General features: G+C 38.6%; 2 protein-coding genes across 3 annotated transcripts; one reads left to right on the top strand and one right to left on the bottom strand.

The window, feature by feature from the left end:
* Positions 1-756: 756 nt before the first annotated feature.
* On the top strand, positions 757-20,929 carry LOC145950179 (uncharacterized). Of its 2 annotated transcripts, none has more exons than XM_083061233.1 (4): positions 757-1,389; positions 1,660-1,744; positions 3,462-3,603; positions 19,697-20,929. In XM_083061233.1, the coding sequence occupies exons 2-4, from the start codon at positions 1,739-1,741 to the stop codon at positions 20,734-20,736; spliced, it is 1,188 nt and encodes a 395-aa protein (XP_082917359.1). In that variant the 5' UTR covers positions 757-1,389; positions 1,660-1,738; the 3' UTR covers positions 20,737-20,929. The 2 variants fall into 2 exon arrangements, with proteins under 2 accessions (XP_082917359.1, XP_082917358.1); XM_083061232.1 differs by having other exon boundaries at positions 765-1,484.
* Positions 20,930-24,026: 3,097 nt separating this feature from the next.
* On the bottom strand, positions 24,027-27,566 carry LOC145949863 (uncharacterized). The gene has a single exon (XM_083060765.1). It carries the CDS (start codon positions 27,564-27,566, stop codon positions 24,027-24,029), a length of 3,540 nt encoding a protein of 1,179 aa, XP_082916891.1.
* Positions 27,567-27,848: the final 282 nt, after the last annotated feature.

Below are 27,848 nucleotides of genomic sequence, written 5' to 3' on the forward strand. Positions count from 1 at the left end.
TATATATACAACATCATTTAGAAAAACTTCAAGTAGGGGTCAATGTAACTTTTCCTAGCTAGATTAAATGTTCTTTATTTAAAAATTAAAACATTATATTTAAAATAATTACACTAAATAATTATGTTTGTTCTTAATCTTGATTAATTGATTTAAAAAATATCTCTCCAAGTTGTAGTAATTTATTAAATTTTCATTTTATTAATTGATTTATGAATTTTATATTTAAGTAGTAAATCAGTAAAATATAGGTAATGAGAAAATGAATGGAAGAAAAATAGTTAAATATATAGTTGTTTGATTATCTATATAGTAATATAGATAAAGGGAAAATATATTACGTCATCTTGTAACTGATTTTTGTCTCCAAAATAATGGATAATATTATAACCCTCAATTCTTAAGAAATAAATAAATAAATTTTAATTATTAATTTTAATTTTTATTAAAACATTTAAAGACATGAAGTGTATATAATGGTATGTGATAACCTAATTTAATATATGAATAGGGATCCTTTTACTCCAACAGTAAGTTTACATAGACTTACTTCATTCAATAACTCATGTTCAACATTAAATTTTAACGATCAAACTGTTCAATTTAAAATTGTTAATGCATAGATCAAATTTGAAAATTTTTAGAAAATTTGAAAATCATTTGATACTTCATTTCATTAATTCAAATTGATGGATAATCATAAAATTATTTTATACATTGATTAAAATTAATGAAACGAAGTACCAAACGATTTTTAAATTTTCTAACAATTTACATATTGGATCTATGCATTAAGAATTTTAAATTGAACGGTTAGATCATTGAAATTTGATAGAGAAAATGAGATATTGAATGGAGTAAGTCTATGTAACTCTTAGAATAAAAAGATCCATCCTCTTATATATATATATATATATATATATAATTTGCTTTCCTTTTGTGTTTCATTTTCTCTTTATGCTTTTTTAGTTTATCAGTTGTCGTCCTACATGTATAACAATTAAATTTCATTTAGGTATTCTTCCCTCCGAAATTTAGCAGCTCTTGCCCTAGCTTTTTCCTTCCATTCGAGACTCCCTCCATTCGATACTCCCTCCGAAATTTAGCTCTTGCCTAGGTTTTTCCTTCCATTCCAGGCTCCCTCCATTCGAGAATCCCTCCGAAATTTAGCTCTTGCCCTAGCACACATTGGAGACTCCCTCGCCGGCCACGACACTTACTTCCCTGTTCTCTTGGAGACCCATCTTTGAGAAACCAATTCTCCCCATAATCATCTAATCACACAAAGATCTCACCTTTTTCCTTTCCAATTTCTCCTTTTCTATTCAACTTCTTCAATTTCTCCTTCCCTGTTTTCTTTGAATTTCTGCGGTGACCCCTATGTTCTAGGTAGTGTATGCTTTTCAAAATTTTGGCTGTGCTCAGGAAAATGACAAGGGTGATACATTCAAGGGTGTGCATTCGGTGTCATTTTCCGCATATGGGTTAGTCAGATGCTGTTTTTGTTTTTGTTCACGGAAATTAGTCCAATGTTGATTTTTGTTCCTTGGCTTGGATCTGTCGGTTCCTTGGCTGAGCTTTTGTGCTTTACTTGTGTGTGTGCATTTGTTTTTGTTTTTTTTTGGGTTTCAAAATCTTTTCTTGTCATTTGTGCTGCAGAGTCCCTCTTATAGAAGATTATGGGGTCCTGTGAAGCCCCTTGAATCACTGTATCCGGATTCGAATCCGCGGGGATATTATGCTGGTATGTTTAACATTTTTTTTTAATTTTTTATCTTAGTGCTGAACATTCTACTGCTTCAACTTAAGATGATTTTGTGTTGGTCTGATTGACACTGACTTTTCTGTTGATCAAACTTGTGATTTTACTTTTGAATTGTCTATTTGCTAAAGTGAGTTGATTTAGTTTATTATGAACTGTATAAGAAAAGGCTATCTGGAGAAAATTTTAGAAGAGTTAGTTCTTCTGTTGTAGCTTTTTTTATACTACTGTGAGAAATGAACTTGGGATTACTGGGTTATGTAAGCATATGCAATGCTCGTATGATAGTGTGATTGAGACAAAAATTCCCGTTTTAGTGTTTGTTCTTGAGATAAAAAAAATGGTTTGAATCTTCATTTTCATTTGTGTCATTTCATAGCAATTGGCTAATGCTGGGACGAGCCTCATGGCTTTAGTAAGTTTGAAACTGCTGCGTGGATACCATGTGCCCAGGACCACGTGAAGTTGTGAAATTAAATCAAATTGCAGAATTCTGTAGGTGTGTCATTAAGAAGAATATATCATATGCTAGATGTGGAACGAAACACTTTGGTGTGTATGTCATATATGGATGTTCTAATATATGTGCCATAGATTTTTACTCCTGTTAAAGAAAGATGTATAAAGAACTTGTGGACCATACTTATTTCTCCTCTCTAAAGGTTATTGTATGTTCAAAACTTTAAACTCTTTCAAAGCATTTTATACCTTATGAATCATTAAGTTAATTTCAGCTGCATGAATTTTTCATAGTTGCTTGTACTTTATTCATGTTATTACATGTCTCCTTCTAGTTTGTTCAACTATAAATAATCCTAAATGTCATTTTCCTTCAATTATAAGCTGAGGCATTTTCTAAAGTTGAGAGAGGACCCTTATACCTCTGCTTCACTAGTTTGCTTTATTACATTTTTACTCTATCATACATATATATGTTGTATTAGCATATTAAGTTTGTAGTAGCCACAACAACAACAGTAGTCTTAATAGAGTGTTAAAATCTGATTTGATCCAATAGCATTGCAGCAACTGATCCTAATAACCACAAATTGAGAAAACCAATAACCACAAAATATGACTGCATGTGAAAACTGAATTGCACCAATATATGCTATATGTGACACTGGTGCTAACTGATTAATTTGTCAATTCTTTTATTGCTTGTCTAGTGTTGCTTACTACTAGTAGTAGTGCTTAAGATTGTCTTGACATAATTTTTACTTTGGAATTTGGACTATTTAGATGTCACATATTGTTCCATTAACATACTATAAACGCATTTTTCAATGATTGTTTGCAGCTGATAGGATTATATAGCACACTTAGTTACTTGTTATTAAAATTTCAGAAGACAAATGTTATTGTTTAGTCCAGAATAATAGGCTCTGGTAATCGATTACAATACTTGGTAATCGATTACCAGAGAACCTTTTAATAAGTAAATTTAGAACATATGATTTTCATTTGTCCGGTAATCGATTATATGTATACGTAATCGATTACCAGACTCTTAAAACAATAGTTTCCTCATTAAAACTTAAGATACACAAAACTTATATTTTCAAAACCTTATATATATATATATATATATATATGAGTTAGGATTTATTGATAATAGTCCACATTATGTATACTTTCTAATTAATTAACTTATTTTGGATACTCTCCCACTAATATATTATGTTTTTCTGAATTCAAGCTCCCAACAGAAGATCAACTAAAAACCGTTCTTGATAAAGTGAAAGACTTTTTCGGAGACGCAAAGGAATCTTTTGGGAAGATAACATTACTGGCACTACTGCAACAGAGGATTCAGACGAAGATACAAAAGAAAAAACCAAGTGAGTTTATTATTTTAATTTTAATTTATTTTAAAAATAGACAAACACTCAAACACATAGTGTCTCTTCTTTCCTGGCATAATTGAATTTAATTGCTACAATAAATTTTACAATATTTTTAATCTTTTTAATAATTAATTTAGATGTAACATCTTGCTAACTTACACTTATGCTTGAGTTGTACTAATTTGATGATCTTAAATTTTATAAAGTTTTACTTAGATACAAAGATGAATTTAAATTTTAAACTCGATGGCTTGTTAATTTTAAACTCGATTACCAGAGAACCTTTTAATAAGTAAATTTCGAACATATAATTTTCATTGTCTGGTAATCGATTACGAGAAATGGGTAATCGATTACTAGAGAACCTTTTAATAAGTAATTCATTGTCTGGTAATCGATTACAAGAAATGGGTAATTGATTACCAGAAAACCTTTTAATAAGTAATTCATCAAAGACGCCCAGTTTGTGAGGGATTCAACCCAGTCAGTGACGGGTTTTATCCGTCGCAAATTGTGACGGAATTATGGCGTCGCAAATTGTGACGGATTCTAGTCAATAATAGGCATCACAGTTTGTGACGGATTTTCTTCGTCGCAAACAATCCCTCTCAAATAGCGAGGGATATAATCCCTCTCAAATAGCGAGGGATTCTTTCATCACAATTTGTGACGGACTCACATACCTCTCAATCCCTCTCAAATAGCGAGGGATTTAATCCCTCTCAAATAGTGAAGGATTCTTTCATCACAATTTGTGACGGACTCACATATCTCTCAATCCCTCTCAAATAGCGAGAGATTTAATCCCTCTCAAATAGCGAGGGATCTAATCCCTCACAAATTGCGAGGGATTTAATCCCTCACAAATTGCGACGGATTTTTATTTATTTCTAAACATTTATTGTTACAAATTAGTGACGGAAATTATATTGTTTGTGATGCTTGAATTCCGTCACTAATTGTGACGGAGAAAATAATTCGTCAGTAAATATTTTGTGACGCCAAATTTTGTGACGGAATCATTTTCGTCACAAATTCCGTCACTAACTTATTTGTGATGGATTTTTTGAAGATTAGTGACAGATTTTTTCCCTCTCTAATTTTAATTTTTCTAGTAGTGTATGAGTCGAAGATCATATGGGTCAATCAAATCTCGAGGGTTATCCCCAAATTCAACTTTGTCGTGTTTGACTCTCCTACAGAAGAAATGAAAGGACACCTTAAGCCTCTATTGCTAACATTGATGATCAAGGGGCAAAAGGTGAATAAGGTTTTGGTCGACGGAGGCGCAGTTGTGAATATCTTGCCCAAAATAATGCTGAAGAGGTTTGGGAAATCCTTGGCTGATTTGAAGCCTCACAATATAATGATCTCAAACTACGCAGGAAAATCTTCACACCTTGAAGGCATGATTTTACTTGATGTGCAAATTGGGAGTGTAAAGAGGACCACCATGTTTATAGTGACGCCATCCAAGGCGAATTTTAATGTCCTGCTAGGTCGAGAGTGGATCCATGGGGTAGGAGCCGTCCCTTCCATGGTGCATCAAAAGATCTTCTTCTGGAACGATGATGAAGGGTTGGAAGTTCTCGAGGCTGACCAAAAAACGTATGAGGTCGGTATGTATTTTTCTAATCAACAATTGACAGAATTTGCAAAGACCAAACCTTTCGACGCATATAATTCTAGAGTGATGGATGAGGAAGAAGGAATTAAGAAAACTTTCTGCTGGGACGTGAAGAAAGGTTTTGTGATTCAAGCCGAAAAGGATTCGGCTCCACTGGAGGAATGAAGGATGAAGATCCTTACTCGAGCTTCTTAGCTCGAATATCGGCCTATGTGGCCGATCGAACGACCAATATGGCCGAAGAAGATGAAGGTAAAGAGGCATGTTCAAATGAGGTTGATAAAAATAGCACGGCCACTTTGGCCGAAGAAAAACAAAAAAAAGAAAGAGGGGATGGATTTCGAGGTGAAAAAGGAAAAAGAAAAACAAAAAAGAAAGAAAAGGAATGTAGACTGCGAAGTCGAAGAAAATGAAAGAGAAAAAACAGAGAAAAACCAAGAGGACCAGGTTGGCTCGAGAAAAACAAAAAAAGAAAAAATAGAAAGAGACTAGGAGGTCGAACAATCGAAAGAAGGCAAAGAGCAAGAACTGGAATCCAAGCTAGATTGTATTTTCGATGATTCACCGTTGGGATTCGAAAGAGCAACCAAGGGAGAACATAAGTTAGAATCTCAAGATCCACTTGAGGAAATCAACTTGGGAACTGTCGAAAATAAAAGGGTAACTTATATTAGTAAGTTCTTGCAAGGGGAATTGAAGGACGAAATAATTCGAGTTTTGCATGAATACAAAGATTGCTTTGCATGAGATTATGATGAAATGCCAGGATTAGATCGAGAATTGGTAGAGCATAAGCTACCCATGATCCCAGGAAAGAGACTTGTGAAGCAAAGTCCTCGAAGATTCGCTCCTAAAGTAATCAAAAAAATCAAGGAAGAAATTGAGAGATTACTGAAAGCGAAGTTCATCAGAACTTCAAGGTATGCTGAGTGGATATCGAATGTCGTGCCTGTTATAAAAAAGAATGGAAAACTCAGAGTATGCATCGACTTTCGAGATATTAATGCAACAACTCTCAAAGATGAATATCCTATGCCCATTGCTGAAACTATGATAGACGCTGCTGCAGGTAATGAAATTATGAGTTTACTTGATGGTTATTCTGGATATAACCAAATTTATATTGCAGCTAATGACGTGTCGAAAACTGCTTTTCGATGTCCAGGTGCTTTAGGCGTCTATGAATGAGTAATGATGCCATTTGGATTAAAGAACGCAGGTGCTACTTATCAGAGGGCAATGAATTTAATATTCCATGATTTAATTGGTAAGTTTGTACAAGTATATGTTGATGATATAATTGTTGGGTCAAAGCAAAAAGAGGATCACCTAAGCCATTTAAAATTATCTTTTGAGAGAATGAGAAAACATGGTTTGAAAATGAATCCTCTAAAATGTGCTTTTGGTGTTACAGCAGGAGAATTTCTGGGGTTTGTCATACACCAGAAAGGAATTGAAGTTAATCGAAATAAGACGAAAGCTATCATGGAGACTAAACCTCCATCGAACAAGAAAGAACTTCAATCTCTCCTAGGTAAAGTAAACTTTCTGAGAAGATTCATATCGAACTTGTCTGGTAAAACTAAAATATTTTCTCCTCTTCTACGTTTAAAAAAGGAGCAGGAATTTCGATGGAATGAGGAGCACCAGAAAGCGTTCAATGAAATCAAAGTTTACTTGGCTCATCCTCCAGTGCTTGCACCACTCTCTAAAGGGAAGCAACTAAAGTTGTACATTTCAGCTAGCGATTCGACTATTGCGGGCATGCTGGCGCAAGATGATGATAATGGCATCGAGAGAGTCATTTATTATTTAAGTCGAATGTTAGTAGGAGCAGAAACTAGATATACCCCTTTAGAGAAATTATGTTTAAGTCTTTATGTTGCTTGTACTAAGTTGAAGTACTATATTAGGACTCGTGATGTTGTAATATTTTGTCGAAGTAATGTGATTAAATATATGTTGTGTAAACCTGTGTTACATTCTCGAGTCGGCAAATGGGCACTCGCGTTAACTGAATACTCATTAACTTCCGAGCCGCTAAAAGCAATTAAGGGATAAATAATTGCATATTTTATCGCAGATCATTCGAATGAAACTGAAGAAATTATTTACCTAACCACCAAGCCTTGGCGATTATATTTCGATGGCTCGAAACACGAATTAGGATCTGGGATAGGTCTTTTAATCATCTCTCCCCAAGGGTTCCCGACTAAGTTATCATTTAAAACATATAAGGGATACTCGAACAATGAAACCGAGTATCAGGCACTAATAACGGGACTCGAAATCCTCAAAGATTTAGGTGCTAGAAACGTATCAGTTCGAGGTGACTCACAATTAGTCATCAAACAATTAATGCAAGAGTATAAGTGTTTAAACGAAAAGTTAATTGAATTCAAAACTCGAGTTGTGCAGCTACTTAATGCTTTTGATGAAGCTGAGCTACAACATATTCCTCGAAACTCGAATACCATTGCAAATGAGTTGGCTCAAATAGCCTCAGGGTATAAAGTAGGTAAAGAGTGTCTCGAGTATCTAATTCATACAGAAAATGAATTGATGGAGCATCGAGAGATTATGAGTATTGGTTCCTCGAGTCAACCAGATTGGAGGAGCAAATTGATCGAATATTTACAAAATCCTAATATCAAGGTCGAAAGAAAGATTAAGCTAAAAGCTCTCAATTATGTCTTGTTGAACAATGAATTATATAAAAAGGGTTTCGATGGAATTTTGTTTAAATGCCTTGGAACTCATGAAGGTTATATAGCTATGGCAGAAATACATGAAGGCATTTGTGGAGCGCATCAAGCAGGTGAAAAAATGAAATGGGTTTTGTCGAGAAAAGGTTTGTATTGGCCAACTATGTTTAAGGATCGCATCGAGTTCGCACGAAGCTGTGAAGAGTGTCAAAAACATGGACCAATACAAAAGGTACCTGCAAGTGAGTTACATTCGATCATTAAGCCTTGGCCATTTCGAGGGTGGGCAATTGACATTATAGGGCAAATACATCCACCATCCTCGAAAAACCACAAGTATATATTAGTTGCCATAGATTATTTTACAAAATGGGTTGAAGCTATTCCCTTAAAAGAAGTCGAGCAAAAAGACATAATTGATTTTGTCGAGGATCATATTATTACAAGGTTTGGCATTCCTCAAACAATTACTACTGATCAGGGCACAGTGTTTACAGGTCGAAAAGTTGCTCAATATGCCGAATCTAGAGAAATTAAGCTAGTAACTTCAACCCCATATTACGCACAAGCAAATGGTCAAGTCGAGGCTACTAATAAAGTAGTGATTGGATTAATCAAAAAACATATATCGAACAGGCCTCGAAGTTGGCACGAGACTCTAGTTCAAATTCTATGGGCTTATAGGAATTCGCCTAGAGATGCCACGAAAACTACTCCTTATAAATTGGTATATGGGCATGATGTTATTCTTCCTTTAGATATTAATTTACAATCAATTCACGTGCAAAACAGAATGATTTGCCTACTGAAGACTATTGGAATTTAATGTATGATGAATTAATATCTTTAGACGAATAAATATTAATCGCAGTACAAAACCTTGTTCAACAAAAGGAGAAAGTCGAAAGAGCATACAATAAGAGAGTCAAAATACAACGCTTTCGAGTTGGGGACCTGGTATTAAAAGTTATCCTTCCCGTAGACCAGAAATCTCGATACTTAGGGAAGTGGTCATATAATTGGGATGGTCCCTTTATAGTCGAGCAAGTATATTCCAGCAATGCGTATGTTATTAGAGAATTAAATTCGAATGCAAGAAAAGTAATAAATGGGAAATATTTAAAGTGCTTTCATAAAAGGGTAGAGTGCTAATTGTTCAAGGATAAATAAAAAAGCAAAGATAAAAAAGGGAAATCTAATTATTACAAAATTTTGGTTTAAAATCCTTGAAAGCCTTATAAGCCTCATCCAGGCTTTGCCTTCGAGAAGTGCATTGAGCCTCCAAGTGCTTCTTCTGTTCCAAGGTCTTCGCAAGTCGAGAAGATATGGCCTTGCCTTCATCTTTGAGACCTGTTTGACGCTGCTTGATTTCTTGGCTTTGGACCTTGATGCCATCTTTCTTCGAGCGGGTTTTGTCCAATTCATGTTGAAGAGCCTTGATAGTTGTTTCTATATCTTCCTCCTCTTTTTGTAATTTTTGCAAGGAAGAAATCATTTCTGCCGTTGAGCTCTTGATGGAAATCAACTCCTCACGAAGGCTCTCGAGCTTAACACGATCGTCCTCGCTTTCGATCTCAATCTGAGACACTTCCTGGAAGGCAGTGGATCATTGAGCTCGAAGATCCCATGCGAGGTTGAAAGGCTTAATAAATTCCTGCAACTCTGAATGAACCTCGGGAGGAAGATCCGAATAAGACAACAGATCTTCGACCATCTGCTCAACCTCTGTCTTAAATCCAGGAAGGAGAAAGGCTTGATCAAGGTCTTCTACATATGCTTTCGATCGAAAAGATTCGAGCAAAGGTTGATAAGATGGTGTCTCAGACACTTGCTCGACAATTTTTTCTTTTTCCTGCTCTGACCCGGATGGACCACTTGTCCAGTTGTCCAACACCTCGAAGATACTGTTAATATCCTCATCCTCATCGTTAAAGAAGCTCATGAAGTCCAAGTCTGGGGAAGGAATTGATGAAAGGCCTTGAATGGAAGAGGTAGCACCTCCTTGAGTCGAGGGGGAAGTAGTGAAGGGCCTAGGAGACTCAGTTGAATCTGCACAAAAAGAGAAAATAGCTATATGAGAATTCCGTTAAGAGTCCCGATAAAGGTGTAGAGGTAAAAGAAATATACCCTTGTTTGGATTCAAGGGGGGTTGGAGCGTAAAAGAATCTTCACCTTGGGCAGACTCTCGCAAAGTCTCCACATTCACCAAAGATTCCGACAGGGGAACCTTATCCTCTTCGACCTGAGGAGGAATCTTTATCGAGGCCATAATCGAAGTTATTTCAGTAACATTCAACTGAGACGTGGCTAACTACAAATCAATGATGAGATCATAAGCAAATTGTTGTTAGTTGTTGGTAAACATTTCACGGACGAAATGATAGAAAATTAGGAAAGAGCAAGAATAAACCTGTTGAGATGCCCCAGTGACAGGAGGAATATCTCTCGACATTTCTCGAGAAGAATCGATATTGATGATTTCGGTGCCCTATGACGAATAAGCATTTTAGAAATATCCAAGTTGAATGAGAAAATCCAGTCGAAATCAAAAAATAAAAATACCTTAGGCATTGATTTCATGGCATCTTTAAGAAGCTTCTCAGTGGGAGGCTTCTGAGCTTTTTTGGAAAGGGGAGCCACCAACTTTCCCTTCCCTTTATTAGGTTTTTTCGTGGTCAAGACCTAAAAGTGAAAGAACAATTGTGATAACTAGAAAACTCTAAAAGTAAGGTAGCACCTGTATTGTTGAGCAAGTTAGTTTACTTACAGTTTTAGTACTGTCAGAGCCCACTCTTTGTTTTTTCGAGGTTTCAGTACTCTGCAATGTAAGAACCAGAAGAGGCACAGTGAAATAAATTCTAAAAGTTTTAGTAAAGGGCAAAAAATCGAAAAAAATTGTACCTTAGAACGTAACGAAACCTTGTCAGCAGCGGTTTTTATCTTTCGACTTTGTAATGATGATCCCTTTGCATCATCATTATCATCACTTTCCCAATCGGGATTTTGCTCATCGTGTTGAGGAACACGTTGGAAAACAGCAGCTGTGTAAGAACATAATGAGTGAAGGAGGTTATGACAGTCAAGAAATCAAAAATTTTCTTGGGTTTAGTCATTTACGAGGGGGAGGATTAGTGTTATCGACCCAACATAGAGGCCACCATCTTCTTCGAGGAAAATCGTACAAGGAACATCTCGCGTAAGTAACTCGATCTTTTACAGGGATTGCTTTATGTTCAAGGTAAAATGGGTCGAGCGTTTTTACCCAAGGAGGGTGAGATAAATACTTAGCCAAACCAAAAAGAGCATTTGGAAGAGGAGGTATCCTTTTAGGACAAAATTTTTCGAAATTAGTTTTTCCTTTAGGGTTAATTACCTTTTTCGAGCGAATGTTCCTCTGTACCATTTTCGATAGAGAGACGGACGCTTCGAAGATGGTTCGACCAACGTTGTCAGGTCGATAACACATTTTAAAAAATTGCTCAAACTGATAAATAATAATTCAGTTCTTGAAAGTACCTGATTGTTTGGGACCATGTGAAGAAAGAGGAGAGTTAATCAGCTTCTTTAAAAATGCATCAAAATCGAGAAGTTTATCCATATGATATGTACACCACCATCGAAGATAACACTTTGACACTAAGAAAGAGAGAGAGAAACGACATGAGGTGAATCTAAGTTCTTTTTCAGGTCGAAGAATAAACTCTAAAACTTCCTCATAGTTTCCCGTATCGACACAGATGTCAGAGTCAATACTTTCTTTTCTCCGAAGGGGAAGAGGCTTCATCTGACACAGACCAAATTGGCGAGCAAACATTTGAGGCTTGTAGGGATAGATCCTAACTTCTTTTTGTCTCATGCCAGACATGATTACGTCCCAAGATAAAAATCTAGCCCACATCTCGACAGAAGCTGGTGTGATATTCCAAACCTGGTTATTTTGTCGAAGCCAAGATGGACCTGTCAAGGTGGGTCGAATGAAAGGAGCTAAATCCTCACTAAATTCAGTGAAGCTTAGAATGGCGTCAATATATGTTGCAAAATTGTCAACTAAACGTTTTCGAGGGGTCAAAGTGGTTAAACGTGCACCCTCAAGTTCATAGGTGGGAGTGAAGGTTGAAGTGAGGGATAGTTTCTTCTCGAAAATGGCATTGAGCCATAATTGAAGTAGCCATAATGGTCCAGAAAGATTTCGAGGTCCAGTCTCTCGGAAAAGACTTTCAGAAGCTTCATCGAGACAGGTATACAAGGAGGCCAATAAAAGTTTACTTAAACAAACTTTCTTTTTCAAATGTAAGGCTTGGGCAAGAGTAAATTAGTATTTTGGAACCTGAAGCGAAGGAGTACAAAAAACGCAAGCAGATAACCAGTACATTAAGAAGGCAATATGTTCAGAAGGCGAAACAGGGGTCTCGGGTTGTCCTACATGGGCATTGATGAAAGCTAGATACGTCTTCTTATCCCATGTGATGGAAAGTTCTTTGATCGAAATTTCGTCCTCGAAAACATCAGGGTGGAATCTATCTCCTAAAGGGGTTAAACCAGTTATTGCAGCAATATCCAATAAGGTAGGGCAAACGAACCCACAGGGAAATTCGAAGGCTCGCGTCTCCCTATTCCAGAAGAAAATCGCAGACAAGAGCATTTGTGGGTTGAACAGATGTAAGTCAGATTTTGCAAGCTGAATGAACTCAAATATACCAGTTTCGACCCATGAAGAACTCATTTCATTTTCTACACGAAATAACTATTCCAAATGCCTATTTTTGACGGGGGAAGGCCCTAAAAATCTTGGTAGTGTCTCTAAGCAAAGAAAGATCTATCTCTGGCGAATGAATAAAGGGTAGAGTGGACGAATCCTCAGGTAACAAAGTATTGCCAAATTTCTTCTTATTTTGACCAATAAACGGTCCTAGAAAAGCATGCAAGTTACCATTCTCAAGGGAGAAGGGAAAAAGTACCTGAGAATTATAAATCTTGAGGCTAGCCTCCTCCATGCCAGGAATGGGTACGAAGGTCTCATTGCTCTCTGGGACAGTGCAAACTTGCGCATTACTCATCAACAAAGGAATGGACTGACTGGAGGTTGCAGTCGCCATTGTAGCTTGGGATGTTGCAATGGCCAACGTAGGAGATGATGTAGAAACCACAGTAGGAGACGAAGCAGAAGCCATAGTTGGAGATGAGGCAGAAGCGGCAGTAGGAGACAATGTAGAAGCTATGGCAGCAGAGGTAGACACAGCAGAGGAGGCCATGACGATGGAAATATTGATGAAGGCAAAGAGCTTAGAATGAAGGAATGAAGGTTGCCGGAGAAGGAAGAAGCCAACAAACGCAGTAGCAGAAAGCAAGAAGACTTGAGCGCCAAGAAGAAAAGTAGTGAATGTGGTTTTACCCTAGGGTAAAAAAAGAGTTTTAATGGGCTTAAGATGAAACGGGCCTGTAACTCAAGTTAAAATTCAAATCAAATAATAAAAATAGCCACCAGAATATTTTGATAACAGTGAAACAACGGAAACACGCGTCGTTGTTGCCATCAAGGTCGCATCAAATGGTCATGTGCATTAAATGCAAATCAGGGTACAGGTCAGAATAGGTTTTCATCGAAAGGTTATCAATTGACATCAAGTAGTTGGAAGAGCATTGAAGAGATCCCTTCATAGGAATTCAGTTCTTCTCTCACCCAGCATGTTCATCGAAACTGAATTCCTAGGGGGGCATTTGTTAGAGCTACTCGAAACCCCGAATTCGAAAGCTACTCGAAAGCTATATCTATGAAACTACTCGAAAGGGAGATAAAGGTCGAACACATACCAGGATCGTATCAGCAGCCCTATTTGTTCACGTGCGTAATGGGTCGAAAACTATTAGTCGAGTCGAATAGAGAGGTGCTCGAAAATAAATGAAGAAGGTTACTGGAGGTTTCTTAAAGTAGTTTGAGTAGTTATCTTAAAGCAGTTAATAAAACATGGATCGAAGAGGCAAAAAACACGTGGGGCAGACGGTTACGAGAGGTTTTATTTTAACCCACGTAATGGGCTTAGTGGACAACAGTTACGTGCCCATAATACGTGTACACAGAAATAACTGCTCTTGAGGATTTCTATAAGTATGAAAGGCACACTCTTTTACGAAGGTCGGAAAAACTCATACTTGAACTAAACTCTCAAGCACTCTCTGCTTGCACACATGGCTTCCGTGCGAGGAATTATCTTTGGGTATGATCAATTCTCGGCCACATTTCTTTTCTTGTTCTAGGAGTAGTTGTAGTATAGGTTTCTTCCTTTATTTCTCCTAATCACATAGTTGTAGTGCGTTAATTGTAACTCTTGGACAGTATGTAACTTGAACCATGATTTGTATTGCGAATATATCCATTGTTCATTCTGTTCATTTTAGCATTTACGTGCATGCAAATTATTATTTGTTAATTATCGAGGAACATCTAGAAACAAGTAATCACTAATCTTCTACTCCTCCTTCTCTCTTCCTGTAATATTCAAATCATAATATACCTAAATTGAAATATTTGTCATGCTAGTCCGAATATAAAGAATCCTTAAACAAATTCCACCGTAAACACCGTGTCAATTTTTTAACACCGTATAAATCAATTTAGTGCTGATTCACAATTTTTCAGCATTATATTTATGTATGCAGGCATGTGGTTCGTGATATGAATACTAGATAATTTTTTCCTTTTAAGAATATGGTTAGAACTTCAATCTTCGAGTTTTGGAGAGATATTTGTTAAGAGAAATTAATCTTTTAAATAATTCTTAATATTTTTGAGGAGTTTGCACTAGTACAAAATAAGCATTTTACGTCGGTTATTTAGGGGTTTTTACGTCAGAGAAACATCCGACGTAGAAGCGGGAGACATAAATTTTACGTTATGGCGCGAAAACCGACGTGAATTTACGTCGGACATGCCAAGGTCCGACGTAAAAAGTCATACAAAATTTTAAAAAAAAAGAAGAAAATAAGTGCAGCAGAACGGCCTGTTCTGCTTGGAGAACGGCCCGTTCTTCTTGGAGAACGGCCCATTCTGCTTGGAGCACGACCGTGCTACTTGGAGAACGGCCCGTTCTGCTTGGAGAACGGCCCGTTCTGCTTGGAGAACGGCCCGTTCTGCTTGGAGAACGGCCGTTCTGCTTGGAGAATGGATCGTTCTGCTTGGAGAACGGCCCGTTCTGCTTGATAAACCCAGGACTGCGTCTCCAAACCCAGAAGGCCTTGTACAAATTTCTACTCCTGTCTGCAGCCAGATAAACATTACGATACGTTCGAACGGAATAAAGAAAGGAGGGAAGAAGATAAGAAAGGAACCTTCGAACGTAGGAAATGAGCGAAGAACGGGAACGAAATCTGAATGCTCCCAAACAATGGCGTTACGTGTTGGCTGCGAAATCTGAACAAAATCTGAACGAAATCTGGTGAAGAATGGAGAGGCGTTACGTGTTGGCTGCGAAGCAGGGAGAGCAGGAAGGAAATCTGGTGAAGAAGGAGAGGCGCTACGCAACTTAAATTCAAAAATTCAACTTCATTTACGTCGGACAACAAAGGGACCGACGTAAATTCAACAATCTACGTCGGTTATAGCTGGGGTCCGACGTAGATTGTTTAATTTACGTCGGTCCCTTTGTTGTCCGACGTAAAAAAATTTGCGTTATTTTCAAAAATGCCACCGCGTCATTTTTACGTCAGATATGTTGTAGTCTGACGTAAAAATACAGACGTAAAAAGCCTCTTTTGCACTAGTGTTGTGGTTAAAATATGACATAATATATAATTATCTTATTTCTTTTTTGTTATACTAACAAGATACAATTGTCTTATGATTTCAACTTCATATATATATATATATATATATATATTATGTCATATTTTAACTACAAACTCTTCAAAATATTAAGAATTATTTAAGAAATTAATTTCTCTTAACAAATATTTCTCCAAAACTTGAAGATTGAAGTTCTAACCATATTCTTAATATATAGATCAAATCTGTAAATTTTTAAAAAATTTGAAATCATTGAATACTTAATTTCATTAATTCAAATTAATGTATAAAATGATTTTATAATTATCTGTCAATTTGATTTAATGAAATGATGTATCAAATGATTTTCAAATTATTTTAAAATTTACAGATTTGATCTATGCATTAAGAACTTTAAATTCAACAATTGGATCGTTGAAATTTGATGTAGAATATGAATTATTGAATGGAACAAGTATAAGTAAACTTACTCTTAGAATAAACAGATCCCTCCTCATATATATATATATATATATATATATATATATATATATATATATATATATATATATATATATCATGCTGATCTAATACATTTTTGGCTAAATTGTACTTTTGATTTCTCTATTTTATTCAATTTATAATTTTAGTCCCTCTATTTTAAAATAGAGACATTTAATCCATCTAATTTTAAAAATAAAATTTTGATTCTTTTGTCAAATTGATATCTATTAATAATTAAGGTGTAACGTCTACTTATACATAAATGATGTGACATTTAGTAACATGACATTTAGAGATAAAAATAACTAAAAAAATAACATGTAAGATTTATTAATAAAATAAATATCAATTAAACGTTATAATTGATGCAATTATGCAAACGAATATTTTTTGCATGTTATTTATTTTTATTTTTTTATCTTTATATGTCATGTCACTGAATATCACATCAATAAATGTTAAGTTGATAATAGTACTAAAATTTCATATTTTTAAAAAAAGAAGGACTAGATGTCTATATTTTAAAATAGGGAGACCAAAATTGTGAATTGACAAAAATAGAGAGACTAAAAATACAATTTAGCCTATATTTTTTATGTTGAAGAGGAAATTGATTTCAGAAATAATGGGATGCTCCATTGTCACCTTTTAATAGGTTAGACAAGCTAGCTTATCTTTATGTTAGACCACCATAATACTTTCTTCAAGTTTAGGTACATTTTAGTCATGCTAGTGTGCAAACTGAGCTTACTCTTATGACCTTTATCTAAAACTTTCTTAGGGTCTCAAGGAATTCAATTTCTTCCTTTGAATATCTTAAGATGTCATTAATAACTACATTAAAGTCAATTATTTTATAGTACCCAACAATTCTCTTATTCACAAGTTAGGATCTTACAACTATTTTTCTTTCACCATCCTAAGGAACTCATAATTACAATAGTCATACTACAACTAATGTGATATGAGGCGATCTTTGAAAAATCATATCTCTAAAATTCTTTATCAGTTTAAACTCTTTCACCATCAAAGTCGCCATATGCACTGACTTTCTACTTAGGGCATCGACCACATTTTCCTATTTTGCATTAGCACCCACCCTAACCCTTTGTGAGATTTACCACACTACAAGAAAAAGTTAAATTTTCCACGGATAATTTCTCACGGACAAATATCCGTCGGATTTTTAAATGATGGAATTTCTGACGGAATTTCCGACGGATTTAAATTCGTCTAAAATTTCTGACAAAATTTCTCATGGATTTAAATCCGTCTTAAATTTCTGAGAGAATTTCCCACGGATTTAAATCCGTCTGAAATTTCTGAACAGAATTTCCCACGGATTTAAATTCGTCTGAAATTCCTGAACAGAATTTCCCACGGTTTTAAATCCGTCTGAAATTTCTGAACAGAGTTTCCCACGGATTTAAATCCGTCTGAAATTTTTGAATAGAATTTCTCACGGATTTAAATCCGTCTGAAATTTCTGAACAGAGTTTCCCACGGATTTAAATCTGTCTGAAATTTCTGAACAGAATTTCCCGCGGATTTAAATCCGTCTGAAATTATTAAATAAAATTTAAGCCAATTATTTTTCAAATGCAACCAATCCTAATCGCATCGATACACACAACAATGCACTATATAATATTTTCATTATTATATGGGTGTTTTCAAAATATAAATAAGATAAATATAAATCAAAGTGTGTGAGCTATGACTTATATTATATTACCTATTGTACCTGTAAATAGGATACACCAGTAGTCTTCTCGTATTCTGAAAGGCCGAACGAGTGCTCCGAACTAGTGCTCCGATCCAATGTGAGTAAAAGGTTTTGTACCTGCAAAAGGCACTCCGACGCTCAAGTCAGCACAAGCACGGAAATCTAGGGTAATTAATGAACAGTGACGTTACCTTTTTGACCTGAGCTATTTATACTGACAATCGTGGGCCCTGGACCTTATGGGCCCTGTAACATACTTACCGTATTAGGTAATACTTCTTAATCAGCTAATTAACCCTTAATCATTTATTAAAGATAATTAATAAAGATAAGCCGATCCAGGTGACCGATTGGCAATCGGCCACCTGGTTCGGCCATTCGGCGGCCGATAAGAGGGTGGCTAAACGCCCCTACCCGTACACTGCCCCCCAGCCTTGAAGAAAGGCGAAACTTTCTTTAAGGGTAAATTGGAGATGGCGATTAGGGTAAGATGGAGAGGCGCGCGTTTATAACCGTTGGATCTCAGAAATCCAACGGTTACAATTTTTCAACACTTTAAATTTTCCCGCTTCTCTTCGATTCTATAAATAGGTTAGATGGTAGGGCCATTCGCATGTATTATTCTAATCCGACTTGTGCTATTCCGAGCGCTTAGAGGCTGATCCGATTATCCATTGTGCTTTTGTGAAGAAATTGGTAAGTTTCTATTACCATGGTTGATACTTCTTCAAGTTCTTCGGCTGACAGCTCTCGGTCATCGTCCTCCGAGGGGTCCTCGTCCAATACATCAAGTCACTCCAAATTGTCTCAGTCCCCTATTGATGCCGAAAGGCCAGATGAAGGTGACGATTTTTCAGAAGAAACCTCTACTAGTGGAAGTGAAGAAGTCGAAGAAAAAACAAAACGGGTAGCAACTCGTCAACGATACGGTCCCTCTGATGTGCTTGGATACGAGTGGGTGAACGGGGAAGTCACTTCCTATTATTCTCGGTATCAGGATACACAAATGATCACTAATCTTCTGGACTACACCAACTGTCTGAACTTTGACACCCACGAAAATCCCTACCCGATTGGGATTCGGTCATGCCGAAATAATTCCTTTCCAAATCCTGACATGGTTTGCCTTGATCAAAGTGGTGGGAAGATGGAATCATTTTACATGTATGACTGTCTTCTTCGGGATCTCAAAGTCAAATTGCCATTTGATGAGTTTACTGTAGGAGTGCTGAGAGTGTTGAACGTGGCCCCTACTCAATTGCATCCTAACAGCTGGGCGCAATTACAGAGCTTCAAACACTTGTGTAAATGTCTTCATATTAAGCCTTCTCCACTTCTCTTTCTATACTTCTATTCATCCCGGTCGACTATTTTGGAAAAATGGCACTCCCTAAGCCGAGTAAGTGATCGGCTATTGTTGGATAGTTTTACTTCATCATACAAAAACTTCAAGGCCGGATTCTTCCGAGTGACCATACGGCCGAACGGGCGACGCTTCTTCTTTGATAAGGATGGGAAGAGTCTATTCCCTTTATACTGGACCCATACCCCTCGGCCCTACGACGTAGTACCGAAAAAGATGCTGACAGCCGAAGAACGAACAGGTTTAAAATTATTAATGCGCCTTCCTCGGCGTTTGCCAACTAGATCTCTTATCAATTTGATAGTGTCTCCTCGTTGGTGGGCCGACCTGATAGGTATGCTGTCTATCCATTCTCCTTTACCATCTTAATTCTTATTGATGTTTACTTAATCTTTTTTTGCAGGAATCATGGTTAAGAGTGGTGCTGATGACTTGAATATTTGCCACCTTCTTGCTGCAAGAGTGAAGGAGGCTCGGCAATCGGGGGAAATGGCCACTTCGGCTGTTGCATCCTCCCCTCGTCCCAACACTGATAGCCGTCTACCCCCTCCTCCAGAACGCAAAAAGAAGAAAGGCAAAAAAGGGAAAGAAACCAACCGAGAGCACACCAAACGGAAGAGCTCTGATGATCAACCAGAGCAATCAAAGAAAGCCAAGTCAATGCTTGAGTCATCCCCCAATCGTACCATTATTGTGGTGCCTCCTCAACTGATGTCTCGGGCCTTTCTCAGTGAAGATGCTCCGGCAGAGTCGGTGATTCGGCCTGATATTGTTTCTCCATTCGGGCAAGAATTTTTGGCCAGCTTAGATGTGAGAGCCAAATGGAGGTTATTCTACGAGGTGCAAACTCGCTCATTGGCTTTAGCTCATCACCTTGCCATGGAGCCTCTCGGCGAGGTCATGAATTTGAAGCAAAGTCTCGAGGAAGCCGAGAAGACTGCAGCCGAAGCAATTTCGGTCAATGAAGAGGTGACTGCTAAAAATAAGGATCTAGCTGCCGAGTTAGATGCCGTTCGACGAGACAATGATACTCTGAGCTTGGATCTTCAAAAAATGACTAATGAAGGACGTCGCCGAGTGGAAGAAGCTGAGGCTGCGTATAATGCCCTCAAAGAGCAAGCTAAAGAGAAGATCATTTCTCAGCATGAAGCGGGGTTCAAACAGGCCGTTCGGCAGGCTAAGAACTTCGGCCAATTTGAAGAAGGTTTTGAGTTTGACATGACTCAAGATTTCTATCAAGGGTCTCTTATGTCTTTTGCTGATATGCCTGAGGAAGGTGAGCCTGACGATGCCGACCCAGGTGTTGCCCCCCGAGCAGAGGATGATGTTGAAACCTCCGAAGAGAATACGATGGACGAAGGGAACCCTGGGCCCGAAAATGAGACCGAGGGAAATCCCGAAACCGTGATCCGGGCTGACTCAATCCACACTCCTGAAGAGTAGCGTTTAGGTTTTTCTTTAATGCAATTGTTGAACTTCTGTAATTTGGAGGCCAATAGAGCCTCCTTCTTTTGAATGAAATGATATTACTCTTCAAAAATTTTCCTTACTTGATTAATTTTCAAGTATTTGTCTATAATTAACAATAAACCATTCGTACTTCAAATTTTTATCTCAAAGTTACTTCTTAAACAAAGCCGAACGACTTTGCCTCGAACGTACTCCTTTTTAAGCAAAACCGAACGACTTTGCCTCAAATTTATATTTTATTGGTAAAACCGAAGAGAGGTGTATCGGATTTGTGCTCTTCTTTGACAAATCCGAACAGGTTTGCTTCGGATTTGTACTCTTTTATGACAAAACCGAACAGACTTGTTTCGGATTTGTATTCTGGTTTGACAAAACCAAAGAGACTTGTTTCAGATTTGTATTCTGGTTTAACAAAACCGAAGAGAGGTGTATCGGATTTGTGCTCTTCTTTGACAAATCCGAACAGGTTTGCTTCGGATTTTTACTCTTTTATGAGAAAACCGAACAGACTTGTTTCGGATTTGTATTCTAGTTTGACAAAACCGAAGAGACTTGTTTCGGATTTGTATTCTGGTTTGACAAAACCAAAGAGAGGTGTATCGGATTTGTGCTTTTCTTTGACAAATCCGAACAGTTTTGCTTCAGATTTGTACTCTGGTTTGACAAAACCGAAGAGAGGTGTATCGGATTTGTGCTCTTCTTTGACAAATCCGAACAGGTTTGCTTCGGATTTGTACTCTGGTTTGACAAAACCGAAGAGAGGTGTATCGGATTTGTGCTTTTCTTTGACAAATCCGAACAGGTTTGCTTCGGATTTGTACTCTTTTATGACAAAACCAAACCGACTTGTTTCGGATTTGTACTTTTTTGTAAGATTTTTTTAAGGCACGTCCTTAGCCAAGTTGAACAACTCGGGAGGGAAGCCGGTTGCGAGATTTTTAAGGCACATCCTTAGCCGAGTTGATCAACTCGGGAGGGAAGCCTGTTGCGCGATTTTTAAGGCACATCCTTAGCCGAGTTGATCAACTCGAGAGGGAAGCCTGTTGCGAGATTTTTAAGGCACATCCTTAGCCGAGTTGATCAACTCGGGAGGGAAGCCTGTTGCGAGATTTTTAAGGCACGTCCTTAGCCGAGTTGAACAACTCGGGAGGGAAGCCTGTTGTGAGATTTTTAAGGCACATCCTTAGCCGAGTTGATCAACTCGGGAGGGAAGCCTGTTACGAGATTTTTAAGGCACGTCCTTAGCCGAGTTGATCAACTGAAGAAGGAAGCCTGTTGCGAGATTTGAGCAGCTGTTAAAAATTGATAAACTAACACAATAGAATAGAAGAACTGAAGTAATTTCATTATTGGGTGCCTCGTTAAAAACCTTGTCGGCCAAAACCCCTTTTCACTTTTTTACAAGGGGAGAAAAGACCGATCAAGGAAAAAAGTACACCCTCTGTTTATACAAGGTCTTTTTACAATGTATACTAGATATAATATGTCTTCAAATGAGAAGCGTTCCATGTTCTGGGAATGACCTTGCTTGAGAGTTCTTCCAATTTGTATGCACCGTTTTCCAAACTATGTCGGACCTGAAATGGGCCATCCCAATTAGCAGCCAACTTGCCTTCTTTCGAATTACGCCTTGCTGATCCTTGCACTCTCCACACTAAGTCGCCCTCCTTGAAACTTCTTTTAATAAGGTTGGAATTAAACCTACGAGCCATCCTCTGTTTGCAAGCTTCAGCTATAATCTCTGTTCTGACACGTACTTCATCAACCATGTCAACCTCAACTCGGAGAGATATATCATTGGTGTTTTCGTCAAAATATTGTCGCCGAAAAGATGGTTCTCCTACCTCAATAGGTATCATGGCATCAGTGCCATATGTTATCCGAAAAGGTGTTTCTTTAGTCGTGGACTGAGGCGTGCACCGATAAGCCCATAAAACCTATAATAACTCTTCCCCCCAAGCTCCCTTAGCGTCTCCCAATCTCTTCTTCAATTCACCAAGTATTACTTTGTTTGCTGCTTCGGCCTGCCCATTAGCTTGCCGGTGTTCTACCGATGTAAACCTGTGCTTGATGCCGAGATCCTGAATGAACCGATTAAGTTTTTGATCGGTGAATTGCAAACCATTATCAGTTACAAGTGCATATGGAATGCCGAAGCGAGTAATGATGTTTTTCCATAAAAACTTTTGAACATTGGCAGCTGTGATATTGGCAAGTGGCTCGGCCTCGACCCATTTCGTGAAATAATCTACAGCAACTAGCAAAAATTTGCACTGACCCTTGGCAATCGGGAAGGGTCCAAGAATATCCATGCCCCACATTGTGAACGGCCAAGGTGAACTTATACCATGAAGTTCTTCAGCTGAAGCATGAATAAGGTTACCATGCCGTTGACAAGATATACAATGCTTAACAAACTTTAAACAATCATCCTGAAGAGTAGGCCAATAATATCCCGCGCGAAGCACCTTGGCAGCCAAGGTTCGTCCACCCGAATGGAAACCGCATATGCCTTCATGCATTTCTCTTAAAATATAATCAGCTTGTTCTGTATCAACACATTTCAACAATGGGACCGAAAATCCTCTTCTATATAGCTCTCCACCCACTATGGTATACCTAGCAGCTTGTGTCCGGAGCTTTCTAGCAGCCAATGGGTCAGTTGGCACTTTACCATATTCAAGATGATCTACCATATCAGTAATCCATGTCCGACTTAACTCCTCGACTGCCAAACATTCGGTAGTGACCACACTCGGAGCTTCAAGGTCCAAGTGAAGCGTGGTTCTCAGCTGACCAGGTTTTCGCGTGCTGCTTGCCAACCGAGCCAACTGATCCACCCTTTCATTATGCTCTCTGGGTGTATGTTTTACTTGAACTTCTTCAAACGTATCACGCATTCTCTGAAACAAGTGATAATATTTCAATAAGTTTGCATCTTTTACTTGAAAATTATTATTCACCTGCTCAGCTACAACTTTTGAATCGGTCCAGCATTCCAATCGGCCAACCCCGATTTCCTGCGCAAGCCTTAACCCTGCCAGTAGCGCTTCATATTCGGCTTGATTATTTGAAGCTTTAAACGCAAACCGTAACGATTGCTCAAGAATCAATCCTGTTGGTCCCTCTAAAATTATACCAGCACCACTGCCCTGGTTGTTCGAGGAGCCATCCACATGCATCGTCCATAAATCATTCTCGAAACAACCCCTTAGCTGTAACTCATTGACAAACTCTGCCAAATACTGGGACTTTCTCGGCCCTCATGGCTCAAATCCAATGTCAAACTCCGATAACTCGATCGACCAAGCCATCATCCTTCCTGCCAATTCTGGTTTACGTAATACTTTAGCTATTGGGCAATTAGTTCGAACGACGACATGGTGACTCTGAAAATACTGCCGGAGGCGCCGAGCGGTGTGTACAAGTCCCAGTGCCACCTTTTCCAAAACCTGGTACCTTGTTTCAGCCTCTTGTAGCATGCGACTGATGAAGTAAATGGGTTGTTGTCCTCCCTTTTCTTGAACTAGCACTGTACTTATTGCATCGTTTGATACACACAAATAGACTACAATCAGTAACTTCAGGTCGGGTTTGGAGAGTTTAGGTGGTGAACCAAGACGCTCCTTTAAAGTTCGAAAAGCCTCTTCATAGTCAACAGACCATTCAAATTTTCGCGCTTTTCTTAGCAATCCCACAATAGGTTTCGTAATTTCGGCCAAGCAAGGAAGGAATCGTGACAACGCTGTAAGCCGACCTATTAACTGTTGAACTTGTTTAAGGTTTTGAGGGCTTACCATGTTGATGATTGCCGTACACTTGTTAGGATTAGCTTCAATACCCCTTGCCGACAGCATAAAGCCGAGGAATTTTCCCCCAGACACTCTGAACACGCATTTCTCCGGGTTGAGTCTCATGTCATATTTGCGCAACTGCTGGAATGCCTCTGATAGGTCTACTATGTGCCGATCAATGCTTATGGATTTAACGACCATATCGTCCACGTATACCTCCATGTTCCTGCCTATTTGGTGTTGAAAAATTTTGTTCATCAATCTTTGATACGTTGCCCCTGCATTTTTCAACCCAAAAGGCATTACCTGATAGCAGTAATTGGTCGAATCAGTTATAAAAGCTGTTTTCTCCTCATCTCGGGGATGCATGGGGATTTGGTTATATCCCGAGTAAGCATCAAGAAAGGTCAAAATTCCATGACCCGAGGCTCCATCAACTAATCGATCTATGTTTGGAAGTGGATAAGCATCCTTAGGACATGCGTTGTTGAGACTTGTGTAATCAGTGCACATTCTCCACTTCCCATTCGACTTTTTCACCATCACAACATTTGCCAACCAAGTGGTGTAATGGACCTCCCGAATGAATCCGGCATCAAGCAACTTGGCAACCTCCGTTTCAACCGCAAGCTTTCTTTCGGTCCCCATTTTTCTTTTACGCTGCGCGATTGGTCTCGCTTCGGCACAAATTGATAACTTATGACACATAACCTTCGGGTCCACACCCGGCATGTCAGAAGGTGTCCATGCAAAAAGATCTTTATTCTCCACTATAACCTTACATAGGGCCGAACGGTCATCTTCGGACATATCGACACCGACGTATGTAACCTGCTCAGGACGTAAACCTATCTGAAAATGTACTTTGGACTCGATCGGCTCCACACACTCTTCATTATTCATTCTTGGATCAAGATCCCACACAGCTTCCTCTACAAGTGCCGAAGCGTTCATAGCATGAATTCTGTTTGACTTCGATTTTCTCTCTTCCAATGGTAAAACTCGCAAACTAGCATAATAACATTCTCTAGCAGCCTTCTGATCGGCATGAATTGTGATTATTTTCCCTTTGTCAGATGGAAACTTCATCGCCAAATGTGGTGTTGAGACGATAGCCCCCAATGCATTCAAAGACGGCTTGCCAAGGAGGATATTATATGAAGTGCTAGCATCAACCACAATATACTTTACTTGAACTTCTCTGCTTTCCTGTTCGTCAAAACAAAAACGTGTGAAGAGTTTGATATACCCTCGAGTACTGACTCTCTCTCCTGCAAAACCAACCAACGGGTCGTCATAAGGGAGCAATTCCTTTTCAGAAATACCCAACTGTTTGAAAGTATTCCAATATAATATGTCTGTCGAACTGCCCTGATCGACCAATGTTTTCTTAACAATGCAATTGTGGATCTCCACGCTGATAACCATCGGATCGTCTTGCTCCAGATCAATACCCTCGAAATCGACATCAGTAAAAGTTATTAATGGTAATCTCCGCGAAGGCTGTCTGTGTACAACATTAACCGATCGAATTGCTCTAAGATGCCTCTTTTGAGCCGAGGACGTTGAGCCTCCACCAGCAAATCCTCCTGCTATAGTATTAATCACCCTCCTATGCGATGGTGCCGAGGTATCTTTTCTTTCCCGTGATCTACTTCTTTCTCGTGACCTACTTCTTTCACGAGGAACTCTATCGGAACAGTCCTGCCTGCGCTGATCTTGATACCGAGGTTGATATGAGCGAGTTTGGGATGATCCAGTCCGGTCCACAAAATTTTGCAATTTGCCTTGCTTAATCAAATCTTCAATTCTGTCTCTAAGGGCTGCGCACTCATCGGTAGAATGTCCACGATTGCGATGATACCGACAAGACTTACTAGTGTCTGCATGTGGTGGTGTAGCTGCCCTTTTTGGGATTGTCAGTACTTCTGAAGCTAGGGCTTGCTCAAGTACTGTCGTACGATTGGTGTTGAGTGGAGTATATTGAGTATACTTTGGACCTCGAGTAGACCGATCCTGAAGGGATATCTCCTTGCCTCGCCCCCTGTACGGCTGTTCTGTCTGCTTTTCTATCTTGCTTGAAGATTCAACTCGGGCCTGGTTACAAAATTCTGCCAATTCCTCCATCTGCATGTACTTATCAGCCCTTCTTCTTATATCATTCATGTCCAACGGAGGTTTTTTACAAATAATATTAACAAACGGCCCAGGTTTTAAAGTTGTTGTGAGATGATGCAATGCAACAGCAGGATTAAGATCTCGAATCTCCAATGCAGCCTTATTAAACCAATCCATAAACGTCCGAAGAGACTCCTTTTTGTCCTGCCTAATACCAACTAGAGACAAAGATGTTAGACTATGAGGACGACTTGTTGCAAATTGAATAGCAAATTGCGAAGACAATGTGTTGAATGAGTCAATGGAATTGGGTGGAAGACGAGTGAACCAACTGAGAGCTCTGCCTTTGAGAGACGTGGGAAAAATCCTACACAACGCAGCATCATCTGTCGTACTGAAAGTCACCTGTGTCAGAAAAACATCCAAATGTTCATCAGGATCAGTGGTACCATCATATTTATCAATAGGTAGAGCCTTCCATTTATCCATTAAGGGGAGTTGCATAATGGAGGAAGTGAAAGGATGTCGGTGCGATCCAACAGTGGTTGCATCTGCAGGACGACTCACAGTAGGTAAAGCCGAAGGAAACTTCTCAGGGGCCGCTGCCGAAGCATGAGGAGCCGAGGTATGCATCGTATAGGACCGATACGATCCCTGAGTTTGTGTGTTGGTGACATGAGTAGGTTTCCATGAAGTATCCTGACTTTTCAACGCCTCATTTTCAGCCTTCAAGGCCGAAAGCTCCTTTGCATCCTTCTCTCTTTGTTGTTTCATTAACTCCATCTCTTGTTTCAACAGTCGCACCGTTTCAGAGAGATCAGTTTCATCCACCACTTCAACATGCTCTTCATTAGGACGATCTTGCGTGTTTGTTCTCCTAGTTATCGGCATTGTTCCAACCACTAATTTCCAACCAACTTCGCTCTTCTCAGCTAAAACTTCTAACCAACTTCGTTCGGCCCCACGGTGGGCGCCAAATGTACCTGTAAATAGGATACACCAGTAGTCTTCTCGTATTCTGAAAGGCTGAACGAGTGCTCCGAACTAGTGCTCCGATCCAATGTGAGTAAAAGGTTTTGTACCTGCAAAAGGCACTCCGACGCTCAAGTCAGCACAAGCACAGAAATCTAGGGTAATTAATGAACAGTGACGTTACCTTTTGACCTGAGCTAT

Source organism: Cajanus cajan, chromosome 7 (assembly GCF_000230855.2).
Source record: "Cajanus cajan strain Asha chromosome 7, NIPB_CcT2T_4, whole genome shotgun sequence".
NCBI classification, from domain to species: Eukaryota; Viridiplantae; Streptophyta; class Magnoliopsida; order Fabales; family Fabaceae; genus Cajanus; species Cajanus cajan.

Excerpts from the sequence above, each read along its gene's own strand:
- LOC145950179 (XM_083061233.1), top strand. Across the intron at positions 3,604-19,696 it reads GATACAAAAGAAAAAACCAA|GAATCATGGTTAAGAGTGGT; the intron begins GTGAGTTTATTA and ends CTTTTTTTGCAG.
- LOC145949863 (XM_083060765.1), bottom strand. The coding sequence starts at position 27,566 with ATGCCGATAACTAGGAGAACAAACACGCAAGATCGTCCTAATGAAGAG.